This window comes from Anabrus simplex, chromosome 2 (genome assembly GCF_040414725.1).
Source record: "Anabrus simplex isolate iqAnaSimp1 chromosome 2, ASM4041472v1, whole genome shotgun sequence".
NCBI classification, from domain to species: Eukaryota; Metazoa; Arthropoda; class Insecta; order Orthoptera; family Tettigoniidae; genus Anabrus; species Anabrus simplex.
The window spans coordinates 256416129-256433837 of NC_090266.1; the positions used below are offsets into that span (position 1 = coordinate 256416129).

Here is a 17709-nt window from a genome sequence, read left to right on the forward strand (position 1 = left end):
AATCTTTTATTTTTTTATTTTCCTTTTATGCAAGTTGCCTAATGTCACACCAATACAGTTAGGTCTTGTGGTGACAGTGGGATAGGACAGACAGACAGACATCATCACATAGTTGCTATAGGGAGCAAGCCCTACTTGCTCTGCTTAGGATGGTTGGCTGCCGCGTGATAAGAGAGCAGCGGATATGCGGGTTGCACACCGTGGCGGTACTTGCAGTAACCGCATGTAGATAATGTTACCATATCCTCATTGTAGAAAGGAAAGGTGAAGAACATTAAATAGCAAAAGTCAGCTTGACAGGTGTTGCATACAAGCTCTGGGAAAGCATTCTTTTAGATTACAGTAGACATCTTAGTGAAATTACTAACTGGTTTGATGGAAGGCAGTTTAGGTTTAGCAAAGGTAAATCCAGTGAATTCCAGCAAGATATAGCAGATATTTTGCAATCAAGAGTTCAAATGAACTGTATCATTATTGATCTATCCAAGACCTTTGATAGGGTAGATCACATGAACTTACTGACTTGAGGGCTATTGGATTTGACAAGAGAGTGGCTGAATGATTACTAAATTTCTAGAAAACAGAACCCAGAGAATTATGGAAGGTGAAGCATTATCCTGACATTATTAAGAAGAGGAGTTTGCAGTGCAGGTTGTTTTCCTGTTTTCCTTTAAATACAATTTGTTTTGCGTTGTGCCGATACAGATAGGTCTAATAATTTTATTGGCTTTACGTTCCACTAACTACTTTTACAGTTTTCGGAGACGCTGAGGTGCCGGAATTTAGTTCTGCAGGAGTTCTTTTACCTGCCAGTACATCTACCAACACGAGGTTGACGTATTTGAGCACCTTCACATACTACCGGACTGAACCAGGATCGAACCTGCCAGGTTGGGGTCGGAAGGCCAGCGCCTCACTCGTCTGAGCCACTCAGCCTGGCACAGATAGGTCTTACGGTGACATTGGAAAAGGAAAGGTTTAGGAATAGGAATGCAGCGACTGTGGCCTTAGTTAAGGTGCAGCCCCAGCATTTGCCTGGTGTGGAAATGGGAAACCATCTTCAGGGTTGCCAACCATGGGGTTCAAACCCACTATCTCCTGAATAAAAGCTGATAGCTACGTGATCCAAACTGTGCCAATGCAGTATAGCTGGACCTTCATGTTTTCTTACATGTATAAATGACATGAGTAAGGAAACTGGAATTAAGGATAAGGCTTTTCGCAGGTGATTTATTGTATAAGAAATAAATACGAGTTACAGTTTTGCGGGTGACTGCAAAAAGACCTTGATGAAGTTGTGAAATCGACAGTATGATGACAAACGGGGGTCTTAAGTCAGGTTGTAAGTTTCACCAAGAAGGAAGAGTCCTTTTAGTTTTATTTTGTGTGTTGATGGGGTGTAGGTACCTTATGGGGATCACTACAAGTACCTAGGTGTTCATATAAGGAAGGATTTTCATTAGGGTAATAAGAACCGAGCTCGATAGCTGCAGTCGCTTAAGTACGGCCAGTATCCAGTATTCGGGAGATAGTGGGCTCGAACCCCACTGTCAGTAGCCCTAAAGATGGTTTTCCGTGGTTTCCCATTTTCACACCAGGCAAATGCTGGGGCTATACCTTAATTAAGGCCACGGACGCTTCCTTCCCACTGCTAGCTCTTCCCTGTCCCATTGTCGCCGTAAGACCTATCTGTCTTGATTAATTAATTTCATTATGTTCCGTATTGATAATTACCATATATCATAGAAAAGAAAAGAAAGGATCCACCTGATCAATACTAATTTTATTATAATTCCTTATATAACAGAACCGGTTTCGGCTCTTTACAAAGTCATCTTCAGCTGTATTATACTCTTACATTAGTTACAATTTCAGGTGTTGTGCCTTGCCAAGTTAAAAGATTGTGTGTGACAGACGTTGAATTGACATATTTCAAAGTGGTTAGTCCTATGCTCATAAACTTAAGTATGTCTGAAGACCTAAAGCTCGTGTTGAAACTTATTAAAATGTTAACTCTATAAACGCATTAAAATGTTCACAATACATGATGTATTTTATGTTAACTATATAAACACATTAAAATGTTCACAATACATGATGTATTGTGAACATTTTAATGTGTTTATATAGTTAATATTTTAATAAGTTTCAACATGAGTTTTAGGTCTTCAGACATACTTAAGTTTATGAGCATAGGACTAACCACTTTGAAATATGTCAATTCAACGTCTGTCACACACAATCTTTTCACTTGGCAAGGCACAACACCTAAAATTATAACTAATGTAAGTGTATAATACAGCTGAAGATGACTTTGTAAAGAGTCGAAACTGGTTCTGTTATATAAGGAATTACAATAAAATTAATGTCGATCAGGTCGATCCTTTCTTTTCTTTTCTTTTCTATGATATAGACCTATCTGTGTCGGTGCGACGTAAAACAACTTATGAATAGTAACACAGTAAGGTTTCCACCTATTCAGTACTAATATGTATTTACAACGTTATAAATTACATGGAACTAGTTTCGACCCGCCTAGGGGTCATCATCAGCCATATTAAAGCATACATAAGTATTTTGTCGAATCCTAAAACATGTTATTTTTAACTGTAATAATCGTATGGATTTTATAATTTATAAAGTGAAGTTTGGTAATGAGATGAGAGATGTTAGTATGGTACAGGTGAGTAGTAAATAATAATATATATACAAACAAGTTTGGAACAAAGTACTAGTGGGGTGCTTAGAGTTGTAAAATATAACCTCGTGGATGTCAGTAGTCCTCGTACTAAAGAAACAATGTAAAATAACACATATAAACATATATACAAGTATGTACAAAGTCTGGAGAGTAAAGAGTGATACTCTTTTAATGTCGAGTTGGCTTGACACTGATCACTTAAGCGGAGAAATTAGGTATTTGGTGTATTAAAGCTGTGTTGGTCAGTTGCGTTGTTGATTGTTGGACGTGAAGTTGTTTTTGAATTTCTGGTTCAGAAGAAGGTGGAAACTGCGCGTGGATATATTGATTCTCAGTTCTTAGCGGAAACCAAATTGGACCTCGCGCTGCGGTGTGTGTAGTATAGCTGATGGTGTGCGATTGGTGGCAAAAAAAAGGGGGGGGGGGTGTAATTAGATAAATGTGCTTGTGAATAAAGGTTATAGAACTCTTCATATGGTTATAATGGTATTTAGGGGCTGTAGTAAGGATGTAATAGGGAGGTTAAGACCCCAGTTAGTGTATGATTACATGGTATGGAACCCTTCCCAGGATTACGTGGTTCAAGAACTGAACTGGAAAATATCCGAGCAAAATTTGCTGTGGGTAATTTCCGACAAGTGGTGACTAGGTGTATCATGCATGTTCTGGATGATCAGGTGTTGCCTTTCAGTCAACATCTGCATGATGAGTATGTTACTAATACCTCGATTTTCAAGGTGACAACAGCAAAGTTCATCAGACTGGATGCTTATGTGACTGGTCTTGTGAACCCTCTCCCTCCCTTACATCTTGATTGGACTGCAAAATCACCTAACTTGAACCCCATTGAAAATCTGTGGGGTATGTTGGAACAGCAGGTAATATGCAGACATCAGCTTCCCTGCAATTTGGTGGAATTGCACAATGAAATCCTCAATGTGTGGCTTAACCTGGATGCGACGTATCCAATTAATCGACCACTACTGATCTGCATTTATGGCAGTCGCCCAGGTGGCAGATTCCCTATCTGTTGTTTTCCTAGCCTTTTCTTAAATGATTACAAAGAAATTGGAAATTTATTGAACATCTCCCTTGGTAAGTTATTCCAATCCCTAACTCCCCTTCCTATAAACGAATATTTGCCCCAATTTGTCCTCTTGAATTCCAACTTTATCTTCATATTGTGACCTTTCCTACTTTTAAAGACACCACTCAAGGTTATTCGTCTACTAATGTCATTCCACGCCATCTCTCCACTTACAGCTTGGAACATACCACGTACCTGCACAACCTTTTGGATTTAGTTCCTAACCCAATCAAGTCGGTTATCAAGTCCAGAGGCGGAGATACGCTGTATTAAATGATGCTTGTAATGATTTCTCCAGGGGTGACTAATTTTTTGATCGGTGAAAATAATGACATAGTGTTTGTGGGCTCATGTGTTGGCAGTAACTGTGGTTATTTATTCATATGCGAGACAAGCACATGTTACTTTCAGTACCATTCATATTCGTTCTTTTGAATGTGTCATTTGAGGTTTTGGAAAAATACTTTCGGTGAGTAGGCCTCCTGTGCATATTTTTCTTCTCCTTTTTCTTCTTCCTTTTAACTGGTAGGTTGTAAAGTTGTTGAAACTGGAATTTTGAGAAAAATGCATGTGTAAGTAAATACTGTATTTATATTAGTTTCTCAATTTCTAAATTTGTTTCAATAATAGATTGAAATAATTTGATTTCATGTAACTTATAGCATAGTTAAGCACAAACAATAGCTGGCCATACACAGAAAGGAATTGTGACAGGTGAGGCCTTTTGTGACGCGTTCCGACAGGCTAGGACTGCTCGTTAGTGAGCGAGATCAGTTCGAGGCGTCATCTGCTACAGGCGAGACCTGTTGTCAGCGCCGAATGGAAAGACCTCGCCTCACATATCAAGCCTCTTGTAAGGAAAGCATGGAGTGGACAAAGGTACTGCTAGATAAATTTATTGAAATGTACAAAGAGCGGCCGTCTCTCTGACAATTAAAACATGAGGTGTCACAGTGTCGTAATCAAGCGTTCTTCAGTATCCTTCTTCAGCTTAGAAGCTACAATATCCACAGTAAATACGCTTTCAATTAGACTGTTCTCCAGTAATAGCTAAGCAAAACAAGTTTTTTTTTTACTAGTGGCTTTACGCCGCATCGACACAGATAGGTCTTATGGCGACAATGGGTTAGGGAAGGGCTAGGAGTTGGAAGGAAGCGGCCGTGACCTTAATCAGGATACAGCCCCAGTATTTGCCTGGAGTGAAAATGGGAAACCACAGAAAACCATCTTCAGGACTGCCGACAGTGGTATTCGAACCCACTACTCCCGGATGCAAGCTCACAACTGCGCACCCCAAGCGCACGGCTAACTCGCCCGGTAAACAAGTCATTGTATATGTTTAGTATTCAGCTCGAAGGTTGGTTTGATCCTCCAGAGCTATGCCAACAGCTGTCATAGCCTAGGCATCACTGAAGAAGCGTACTAGGGAAATGAGGAGTGAGGTAGCTTCCCGTTGCTTTCCTCACCGAGTCAGAAGTTGCTCGCATATCAGTCTGCCAAGCTCACTGAAATGCACGCACCAGCTGACCCTATGAGTTATATTTTCATACCATTCATACCAGGGACTGGCTGCATAAGGAATGGCATTACTAGCATCGCTCATACCTCAGTCACTTTCATATTGTCAAAGCCAAGGATGAGACTGAGACAGATCAAACATTTAACGTAATAACGAGAAAAATCCATTCATGCTTACTTTTTTTCTTTTTTTGCTAGTTGCTTTACGTCGCACCGACACAGACAGGTCTTATGGCGACGATAGGATAGGAAAGGCCTAGGAGTTGGAAGGATGTGGCCGTGGCCTAAATTAATTAAGGTACATCCCCAGCATTTGCCTGGTGTGAAAATGGGAAACCACGGAAAACCATCTTCAGGGCTGCCGACAGTGGGATTCGAACCCACTATTTCCCGGATGCAAGCTCAAAGTCGCGTGCCCCTGACCGCACAGCGAACTCGCCCGGTACATGCTTACCTAACAGCATACCATAATCGCTGTGGTCCTTTCGCAAATAATTCTTGTAATCGTCCCGTTCATTTTCTCTCAAGGGTTGTATCAGACTCATGTGACTAAAACTGTCTCGCTCTCCTATCCATGATTTCATCCACTTCGATCAATTTTTCTGTTTGCATGATTTGACATACTGGTATAGCAAAATGCACATTCCATCAGCTGCAGCAGCAATTTTTTTTTTTCCTCTGGACACTGTCTGCTTCGATGTCCATCGCACAGTTCTAAGTAAGGCAGACCTGACCGCCAAGGATTTCAAACTAGTTTGAAAGGCCATCGGATGAGGCTTGGCCTGCCGAGAACAAAGGGATCATGCCATTAACGGGAGGGTCTGGAATGTTGACAGATTATGTTGCACAATACGACAGGCTTGGTGTCACAGTTGATGGCGAGCAGCAGGCCGGGTCTCTGAAGGTCACGCCTGGCAGGCGGTCTGTCGGATCTGGCCCCAAAGGCGAGGCCTGCGAAAAAATCTGTCAGTGTATGGCCAGCTATTGAGTGATCCAGACAGTGCTTATCCTTCTAATCACTTAAGTCATCCTAGAAAATGCTGTGTACAGAAAAGCAAATGGAAAATAAATGTGGCCAAAAAAAGAAAAAAGAGAAATACAGGTGAGATTATTTACGTTCAAAAACTAAAAATGTAAGTGGAAAGGAAGTTGGGCCTCTTTATTGATGTGGTTGTTTTGAGAAAGCGGATTGAGATGAAATTGATGAAATATGTTGAGAATTTTGGGAATTAGGGAATTACAATTTGCAGAACAGCTATTTAAATAAACTAATTATTCATGACGGTTAGTTTATTTTTATAGTGTGTATTGCCATTTTTCAATAAAACCGTTTTGTTCTTAAAATGCGTAAACGCATATGTTATATTTGAAAAGGTCATATATAAAATTAATGTTAAAAACCTAGAATATCTCTAAAATTGTATTTTATAATTGACAGTAGTAATTGAATAGTGTACACAATTTTATTCAAATATTTGAATGTGTATGTAGGTGTTTCTCTGTATGATACTTAGCAAAACTTTAAACACGTTTTTCTCAAAACTAGCTCTTGGTGCGTACGCCTCTGCTATTCTGATGGCCTCATATGCACTCTCTGTACTTGCAACTTTAAAAGATTTATTTATACACATTTTGAATTTGCTGGCCCCACCAAAGGAATAATCACCATTCACCACTGGTATTTAAGGATTGTAGTAACAATGTAAAGGAGAGAGCAAATTAGTCACTGTGTAAGACCCAAAAGGGAAATACAGCGCGTCATTGACGTAGCCACTCCCGGGGGGGGGGGGCAGAAGGTCAATGGACTTGCTAACCAGCTGGTCTCGTGCCAGTGACAGAGCAACGATTTTTCAACACCGTGCATTCTATGCTAGAGTGGAGAGAAAAGAGTTCATAAGTATTTAAACATAAATAAACATAAATGTTTATACATTTCTAAATACTTGAGTGTGATTTGATAGAGTGACAGGTTTTGTAGAGAAAAATAAGGGAAAAGTGTGTTGTATTTGGACCATTTTGTATAGAGAAAAAAAAGAGAGAAATGCGTTGCATTTGGACATGTAACTACGGCTAAATTGTAAAGTGTTATTGTTAGGTGATATTCTAAAATGTAAAGGGTTATCATTATTGTTTGGTGATATTCTGGAACATTGTGAAAATGTCATGACTTGGACTAGAAGAATGTTCATAGTTTCGTAAGATGGAAGGTTCTCGATAAACATTTATGTTGGAGAAAATAACAGGGGTTTTCTTCGGTGGATCTGGGCGGTGAGAGGTATGCTTCTGTGGCCTGATTGGTTACCTGGTGATCGGACCGGGGCCAGCCTCGGCCTTCTTAAGAGAGCAAGGCAAGATTTCGCGGTCTTTTTCAGTTCTCGTCTGTCTAGCAAGCAGACACACTCCGGAGATCCTTCCACCCGAGATGGCGTGCCTTGGGGTAGGTGTTGTTGGTTTCATTTCCATCTTAATTTATATTTAATGTTTACTTGTATTTTCACATAGGAGTTTACCCCTACTGCCCTGACTCGCCGCTCTATTATTAAGATGCCTTAGCTTCCGTTCTGTATAATTTTAATATCATGTGGTTCCTGTTACCTTTAATCAGTGTATTCTGTATGTTACATTTTGTTAAAGTATCTATTGGTTAGCCTCTTTGACTTAAGGGAATAGCCCTTGGTAAATTGCCCCTGTACTCGTATGTTTGGCCCATGGTAATATGAATTTTGAATCAATGAATTTTATTTGTAATGTCTGTTTTGGAAAAAAATATTAACAGATCAAGGGATCACCGTTGGTTTTTCTTGAAATCCTTAACCTTCATATACTTATGGCCCTAGGTATGGTTCCCACACCTGCTCCACATCCTTTCTTTTAGTCGTCACGTTGCCCAACCTGAGTTTCATTTGTTTAATTTTGATGCAGTTTATCTGGTGTTCTGGTTTGCTTTAAAGGTGTTAAAATTCTGTATAATTTAAGTTTTACTATTATTATTTACTGTGTGTCATGTAACCTGAAGCCCGGTTACATATTGTGAATCTTTCGCCACTAGTACTGGCATTTTCCATGTGAAATCACGGACTCTTGTCTTGACATCTAGGGAACCTACAATATTTAACGAGTTAGAATTAGCAGTATGGCAGGTTAAAGACACCGACTTGAATGGAGGTGACTTGCAAATGGTTTTTATTGAGTTATACCAGTTCTGACATCGATGTGATGCTACTTCCTGAATCTACCAATGCACAGATGGGTTCATTATTTACCTCTAAGCATAAGTAAGGTAATTTACAAGGAGGAGTAGCAGAAATGCTACAGATTGTAGGAAATTGAGGTGCCATAGCGCATGAAAACAAAGCAGAAGAAGATCCCAGGGGAACATTGCCCACATTAGACTCCTGAATAACACCAGCACTAGTGACCACAGTACATGCTTGAGAAGCTACAGATATAGAACCATAGTTAACACTTTCACACGATTCAGAAGAGATAGACACTTGAACCTCAGCACTTGAATTGGGCAACTCATTCCCTTCAAGCAAGCCTACGATTTTGTTAAATATCCTTGAAAATTGTACTAATAAAGATTCACACTCCTGCCGCTCATCTGCTGGCAAATTAAGAGACAACAAATCCCAAACTCGATCCAGATAATGTTGTAATTGTGCTTTAACGCGTGCTAATTGACCATGTGAGGGCTCAGAAGAACAGAAAGACACAAGAATGGCTTTAAATTCCGTCAGTTTATCTCTAACCACCGCCAAGGACTCTCACAATTCATCTGCATTTAACGCAGGGATGGTTACCGGCAAGTTAAGGGACTGTTTCAACAGGCTCGTGTTATCTCTGACATTTCCTGTAGAATTCAATTTACGAATTTGAAGTTCTTAAATTAATTCTACTTTTCTCAAATGAAAAGGGTTAGGAACAGCATGAGCTATCCTGATGGGCAGAAACTAAAATTGAAGGAGATTTTATACCTCAGGTTTTTAGGTTAGTTACGACGATCACCGTTAACTCTTCTTTCGTCCCCAACCACTTGCTATGCTACCAATATGTAACCAGGCTTCAGGTTACGCGACACATAGTAAATAATAATAATAGTAAAACTTATACTATACGGAATTTTAACACCTTTATGCAAACCGAAACACCAGATAAACTGCATCAAAATTAAACAAATGAAACTCAGGTTGGGCAACGTGACGACTAAAAGAAAGGATGTGGAGCAGGTGTGGGAACCCTACCTAGGGCCATGAGGATATGAAGGTTGAGGATTTCAAGCAAAATCAACGGTGATCTCTTGATCTGTTAATATTTTTTCCAAACTAGACATTACAAAGAAAATTCATTGATTCAAAATTCATATTACCATGGGCCAAACATACGAGTTAAGGGGCAATTTACCAAGGGCTATTCCCTTAAGTCAAAGAGGCTAACCAAAAGATACTTTAACAAAATGTAACATACAGAATACAATGAATAAAGGTAATAGGAACCATGTGATATTAAAATTATACAGAACAGAATTTAAGGCATCTTAATAATAGTGGCGAGTCAGGGCAGTAGGGGTAAACTCCTATGTGAAAATACAACTAAACATTAAATATAAATTAAGATGGAAATGAAACCAACAGCACTTACCCAAGGCACGCCATCTCGGGTGGAAGGACCTCCGGAGTGTGTCTGCTCACTAGACAGACGAGAACCAGAAAAGACCATGAAATCTTGCCTCGCTCTCTTAAGAAGGCCTAGGCTGGCCCCGGTCCGATCACCAGGTAACCAATCAGGCCACAGAAGCTTACCTCTCGCCGCCCAGATCCACCAATCAAAACCCCTGTTATTTTCTCCAATGTAAATGTTTATCGAGAACCTTCCATCTTACGAAACTATGAACATGTTTTTAGAATCGACAAGGGCAAACACCTCCTGTTCCGAAAGTCCAAGTCACAATGTTTTCACAATGTTCCAGATTATCACCCAACAATAATAACCCTTTACAATTTAGCCGTAGTTACATGCCCAAATGCAACGCATTTTTCTCTTTTCTTTCTCTACAAAATGGTCCAAATACAACACTTTTTTCTTACTCTACAAAACCGGTCACAGATAGAATTTGATGATGATCTTTCAAGAATGAAACATGTCATTCTATTTTAATTAAGTTGTTTCTTTTTCAGGTTACGATATATTTTCTTTTGCAGGCAGTTCATAAATTTATTACTCAAAATTAGTTTTGGCAGACTGAAGATTGACACACATCTTATAATATTAATAATGTTACTGGTTTTACATCCCAGTAACTCCTCTTATGATTTTCGGAGATACAGAGGTGCTGGAAGTTTGTACCACAGGAGGTTTTTTTTATTTTATTTTATTTTTTACAACTGACACAGATCTCTCATTAAGAACCCTTAAATGCTAACCAACTGTGTTGGTATTTGATTCGACAAATTTCAACTTGGCAGGTTACAAGCACCTAACCAGCTGTAGCCTATAAAACATATTTAATGCACTATTATACTTTACGATGAAATCTGGGAGCTGCATTGGTGTCCAGGGTGGTGGCTGTGACCAAAATGTTTTTTGCATTTATGATTCTCTTAACTTCAGCAGTATCCTGTTGAAATGATGTAATTGGTATCCCTTTGATTATGTGTATAAGTTGTTTTCATCATACTATACTTGATTTTTCTTTGTTTTTGTTTTGTTTTCGTATGTTTCTCCATATATTTTTTAGTGCCACATTGTAATATATATTTTTTCTTTTCTTTTCATTCCCAGCAGACGATGCCGATCCCCAATGCGGTAGTGTTATTTTTCATTATTCCTTTATTGAGGTTCTGGGTAATGGTTACTTGCTTCTCTGGTGGGCTAAATTTGCATTATTGCTGGTATTTGCCATTGGATGTAGGGTAGTTTCAAATACACGAATCTTCCACCTTTAATAACTCGGCTATCCTTCCGCCGATTGTTATGAAACTTGGTACGTTATCATTTGTGCCATGGGGCTACACGATGACACGATTAGAATTTTGGTAGCACATTCCATTGTTGAGATATTGAAATAGAAGGAATGGAAAGTTCGATAGTGACGTCACCTGGCCTTGGCTGGCTCTGTGCAGCGAGCAGTTGCATGCCTCGTTATCACTTCCGCTGCCTGTGTGCACAGCGGTCTTTTCAAGCTCTTACAGACGGATGTTAGCATGAGTTAAGTTGGAAATACTTTGACAGAGAATGTCGTCCTGGCATTCCCGTTTCAATACAGATATATGTAAATGGATTTGAAATGTTTAATGCATCATAAAGAACAGGTTTCAGAATATATCTGGTTTCTTGCAGAGGCAAAGAAAAATTACATTGATTTAAGTAATGTTATGTTTATGTACCAACTGTAGTTCTGGAATGTTGAGATGAGTGTGTATGTGCTAGTTAAAACCCTGTTCATTATTTGGGCCTTCTGCAGTAACAGTACAAGTGAGGATGGGGGAGAGATTAAAAAGATGGTGGGAGGAAACGATAGCTCTATAGTTCTTTCTCTGCCAGAATTGGAGAAAAATTAATATACCAACCCACAGAACTATTGCTAATAGCGAAGCAGTTTGAGAAAAGATCCAGGAATGAATGTGGTGGCATAATAGTTGAGCTACTGTAGTATGTAATTTTCTTTTGAACATCTCAGCCTGTTGTGAACTACTGGCTGAACAGAAACTATTGATTTGTAACCAGTCTTCAAATTAAAAAAAAAAAAAAAAAGGCACATGGTTCTTAATTGTCATAATAATACCAGATTGGTATAAGAACCTCTGTGGCTCAGACGGCAGCGCGTCGGCCTTTCACCACTGGATACCGTGGTTCAAATCCTGGTCTCTCCATGTGAGATTTATGCTGGACAAAGCGGAGGCGGGACAGGTTTTTCTCCGGGTACTCCGGTTTTCCCTGTCGTCTTTCATTCCAGCAACACTCTCCATTCTCATTTCATAGCATCTATCAGTCATTAATAATACATCACTTTGGGAGTGGCGACCCCATCGCACTAATAGCCTATATCTGCTTCATTCATTCCATCCCTGACCCGGTCAGTGACTGGAAAACAGGTTGTAGGTTTTCATTTTCACTTTCAATACCAGATTGTTATAACCACTAATTTTGTGTATTTGTATACAGTTGCTCCCGTAGCACACTGTGGATATGTCAATGTTATTACTACTCTACAATAGTCCTGGTCAGGACTAAATGACACAAGCATGAAAAAGGCTGGGGGGCAGTACCAGCATCGGATTACCTCTCTCTCAGATTTGAGATACCAAGACTTTCACTGTGTGACCCAGCGTAAACATTCTTGTCTTCTCTCAGTGAGCATAGGTCACCAAACTGCTAATCGGTAGTTCCTCTTCTTTTTTTTCTGGAAACTGTTCTCATATTTCATTATTTCGACCTCTCAGAAGAAATGTATATGGTACTGGCAGGTGATAACCAGAACTATGGTTTTTTCATGCTTTATTTCGTAGTCGGGGAAAGAGATTATGTGCTCTACCACTGTGGACTTTTCTGATTGGATGAGGTGATGTAACACTTGCAGTGCTGCGTTTGGTAGTCGCAACGTAAACTTTTCCGCTCGAACAGGAAATACAGTCCGTGCTTACATGGAAGACAGGAACGCAAGGGTCTTTGGCTAAGCGTAACTGCTGGGATAGTCTTGTCGTTGTAAGGACTATCTTGAAGTAGTGGTGTTTTATAAGTTTGCTGATCCTGTTTATAATCATTGCAATTGGTGAAAGGAATACTTTTCTTACACACATCTCCTTTTTTTCTTTTTTTTTTTCTTCAGAGTGTAAGAAAGATTCAACATTTCTTGGTCTCATTTCTGTTATGTCTGTTAGTTTGAAAAGCAAGAAGAGATGCTCCTCTTCACTTTGGCTCAGATCTAGCTTACTTAATCTTTTATCTTCCCCAGTCAGTGTCCTTATCCCCATAGTTTCTCACTGAGCCGATCACTGGCATTTGTATAGTGATAGCGGTTGGTGTGTGCACAATTTTTTGTGCAATGTGTTGCCCAGAAATCATCATTTTTATTAGCATGTTTGTAGATAGGGATAAGCAGTGTAGGAAATGACACTAGAACCCATCGAGCAGATCTGACTCCAGAATAGCTGAATGAGTGAAAGATAACATGACCTGAGGGTGGAATGAGAGGGTGAAGGAATCTGTGAAAAATAAGAAAGCATGGCAAGTATGAAAAAGCCATAAAATGGAAGAAAGCAGAAGAAAATATCAGGAAATGAAAAGGAGGTGCAAGATAGTAGTAGGTGGAGAAAAGAAGAAAAGCTGAGGAGGATTTACAAGAGAGTTGGAAGAGGATTTGTATAGCAGTAAAAGGTCACTATATGGACCTGTAAGGAGGAAGAGAAAAGAAGTCGTCTACACAAAGCTGGTGAAGGGGGGAAAAAAAGAAAGAAAAAAGAAAAAAAGAAGAGAGATAATAACACAACCAGATGATAAGGAAAATATAGAAGGATTACTTTGGTGAACTCCAATGTGTGAGAAGGATGTAGACGAGATGATAGAGGAAGAATCCAAGAGTGAAATCACATTGGAAGAAATGGAAACTGCTGTCAACCAAATTAAAGTGGAGAAAAGCAGCAGAGCCCGTTGATCTACAATGGCCATATAGACTATTTAGATGTATTTGGAAAGAAAAATACAAGATACGAGATAATTATCGAGGAATCACTGGCATCTTGGGTGCGAAAATATTTGAAAGAGTATTAGAAAAGTGAATGAGAAAAATGTGGAAGGATTATTGCGCAAAAAGCAATATGACTTTCAAAATGGACGATCAACACTAGACTCCATCTTCAGTACGAGGCAGTTAATGAAAAACCATTGGGAATACGGAAGAGATATGGTGATGCCCTTTCCTGATTTAGAAAAGGCTTACGTTGGTGTACCTAGAGCGAAGGTATGGAAAATAATGTAAAAGAAAGTATTTGGAAAACAAATGATAGAATATATGTAAGCAATGTACAAAAATTGTTGCAGCAGTGTGGTGAGGACTGAGTGGTTGTGAAATGAAACTGGACTATGACAGGGAAGTGTGCTGTCACTACTGTTATTCATGATAGTTATAGATGAAATTGTGAAGGAGACAAAGGTAAAATATGGGGACAGGTAGCTAAAGGTAATGCTGTTTGCAGGTAATATTTTTCTGTGGGGAGCAAACATAGGGGAAGTACATGGACAACTCGACATGTTGAGTGAATTTATTAAAAATTATGGAATGAAAATCAGTGTAGAAAAGAGTAAGACAGTGATGTTTACTGGAGGAGAAAGGGAAGAAAGGAATTATAAAAATAAAGGAACAAGACCTTGAAATTGTGAAGAGTTTCAAGTACTTGGGAAGCGAACTGATGCAGGATGCAGGGCTGGACCTGGAGATAATTAAAAGGATTCAACAGGGAAATGTACTGGTTCAATGCTCCCAGAGACCTGGAGACTGACAGAAAGACAGGAGAATAAAATCCAAGGCAGTGAAATGAAATTTTTAAGAAGCGTGATAAGCAAGACAAGAAAGGAGAGGGTAAGAAATAAGGACATCAGGAAGGAAATTGGAGTGGAAAAGCTTTGACAGAATGGAGAAGGATAAAATTAAATGATTTGGTCATGTTAAGAGGATGGAAGAGGGCAGAATGTCAAAATGGATGATGAAGGCCCCATATAGGAGGAGGGAGGGCTAAAGGGAGACCCATATTTAAGGTGGTTGGTAATGATGAAGAATAGTGTAATTAGAAGTAACCTGATTTGGAATACATTTAAGAAGGTACAGTAGGAGTTGGATAGAGGAAGATTGGAAGGTGCCATAAACAACATCCCAACCCAGCGGGATCCGGAAGAGGGAAATGGATGCTGACGACTGTTTAGATGCTTGTGAAACTCGTGTTCCATATCTTCACTCTGTGACCACAAGACTAAAGTGCTATCCACATAGCCGTGCCATCTGTAGTGGAACTTTACAGATTTCTCCATGTAAAATTCATGGTAACTGGACTTGCAGGGTATGAGATATAAGAACATCAGGTATGAGAAATCATAATTTTGAGTGGCATGTTTGTAAAATGGGTCACCCCATCAAAACTGACCATGTCATTGTTAATATTTTTCCCTTCCAGTATATATACAAAATGTTAAGAGTTCTTGATGCGTTCTGTGAGTAGTGGAGCTAGGTGCTTGCCTAGATGTTGGGTTGTGGAACCAATTGTATTGACAATGGAGAATGAGGCAATATCAACTCTTCGAATTTTGGGGAGACCATAAATGAGTGGTGGTATTGCATTTGTTTGAGTATAGCTTTCCACAAGAAATGATTTCTTGACTACATCTCTAATCTCATCCATGATATGTATCATAGCGTCTTCTTTCAGTTTCTTGTCCTTGTTAGGGTTCAGGAGCTGGCTAGCTGATTTTATTCTCATCATCTTCAGAGTGTACGGAAACTGTTAGTTTTTTCTTGACCACCTTTTGTTTCTCTCAGTGAAATATTATTTTATGGGAGAATAGCTAGTTTGAAGTATTCTGCTGATATCAGTGCACACCTCTTCAGACTTGCCCATGGGAAGGTTTGCTTTGGGGGCCACTAAGGAGTATTAAGGCAATGCATCTGTGAAAATCCTGAAATCCACAGTTTTCATCCTATCACCTTAGAATTTTGATCATTTAATGTCAGTATCAGTATGATACAACATACAAAGTTTCAAGTTTCTATCAATAACAGTTTTTGAGATATTCATACATTTATCAATATTTTTAACAATTTTCTATGTATTTATAAAATGCTCCTCATGCCAAATGGCTCAACAGATCTGGCTTAAAATTTAATCTTGGTTTTAAAAGACCAATATAAAAGAAGTGATGTGTGGGTTTTGACAAATTTTAATTACACTGAAAGGAACAAATTATTTCACATAGGCTTAACTTTTTAAATATACTTTATGATGATCATGATGAGATAAAACTAGATTGCCACTGAACTATTGCATGCATTTTAAAATTTGCACATCATTTTGTTATGTTGTATCTGAAACTATCCTAAAAGTTATAAGTAGATTGATTGAAAACTGTGGCATGAGGAGCAATTTGAATCCTGAAAAGTGCTGGAAAATAAATTCTGAGGAAAAAGAGATTGAAATTTTAGAGATGAACAATAGTCCAGTACCTGAAACTAGTTGACTTAAAACTCCCCAGCACCATATATTGGACCCTCTGCTGCCTTCTTCCTGGCCTTACTAGCAGTTTTGAGAGTTTTAGTTTGTTTTAGTTTCCTTCGGGCTGTTTTAAACCCTTGTCGGCCAGACACTCCACTGTGGTCAATTCTACGCTTGTCCCTCATTACATTAATTTTCTGTCCTGAGCTGCTAACTTTAACACCCCTAACACTAGCTTTTAGTTTCTCACTTGCTTCGCAACCCATGTTGAATTCAGCAATTGCTGATGTTACAGCAATCTCCAGTTGCTTATTTGGCATAAACACTTTCTTCGGACACTTAGCCCAAATTACGCTATGCATTCCCCGGTCACAATATTTGGTGTGGAGATTTTAACTTCCCCTATTTGTTCTTGCAAACTAGTACTAACATTCTTATTCCTTTTAGAAATGGCATTTTTCCCTTTATCCAACACTTTACTAGGACGTTTCTTCCGGTGATGACATGTCTCAATTCTTTTTCCCATTATGTACACTGATAATTACACAACCTCACAAATCCCAGCCTCAAAAACTAAGCTGCTTGGACTAAGTAGATCCTGTTATTGTTTATGGGTCATTTATAACACACTTATTACAAATACAACATTTAAGAAATTACAGAAAAGCAGAGCAGGCCTAAAACACGAATGATAAACTCAAAACGTGAGATCGCAACTCTCTGTTTACATTCAACACATGGACAAGCTCCATCACTGAAATAAGTGCCAATTCCACTCGATATATCAATAGTCCGTCAGAATAGCCAACACAAAGACCCACAGGAACAAAATTTCTTACATTCAACCCGCGCGCTCAATTCAGAATCTTCGAAAAACAAAACAAAAGATATTCGTGGGAATAGTGTCAATGGGCGGCAACGCCCACGTGTGCCGGGTCATTTAAATGGCTGCTAAGGGCTTTAAATGGCTGATATTTAAATAAAACAAAGCTCAAAAAGAAAGTACAAGGTATAAACATAAGAACGTAAAAAACTAAAAGTGGATTTTTTTTCACAATTTTCACCAAATTTCACCGATACATTGCCTTAATATCTGGCTGAAGAATAATAAGCATCATGGTCACCTTGTCCAATCAAAATAATCTTTCTCTCTTTTCTCAGTTTCAAATTTAAAAGTTTACGTTGGTGTGGTTGGTGGGAGTCAT

The 17709-nt window shown here is 39.0% G+C and overlaps 1 protein-coding gene across 3 annotated transcripts in view; it reads left to right on the forward strand.

Annotated features, from left to right (window-relative positions):
• The window catches only part of Sec23 (transport protein Sec23), a 286316-nt gene that overhangs the window by 258181 nt on the left and 10426 nt on the right, over positions 1–17709 (forward strand). Inside the window, exon 16 of one of the 3 annotated variants that reach the window (XM_067140550.2) lies at positions 11088–11111. The exons of 1 other annotated variant lie outside the window; for it this stretch is intronic. In XM_067140550.2, coding sequence (XP_066996651.2) covers positions 11088–11111 — 24 coding nt within the window. The remainder of the gene's footprint in view (positions 1–11087; positions 11112–17709) is intronic. One more of the 3 variants, XM_067140551.2, reaches the window with a different exon arrangement.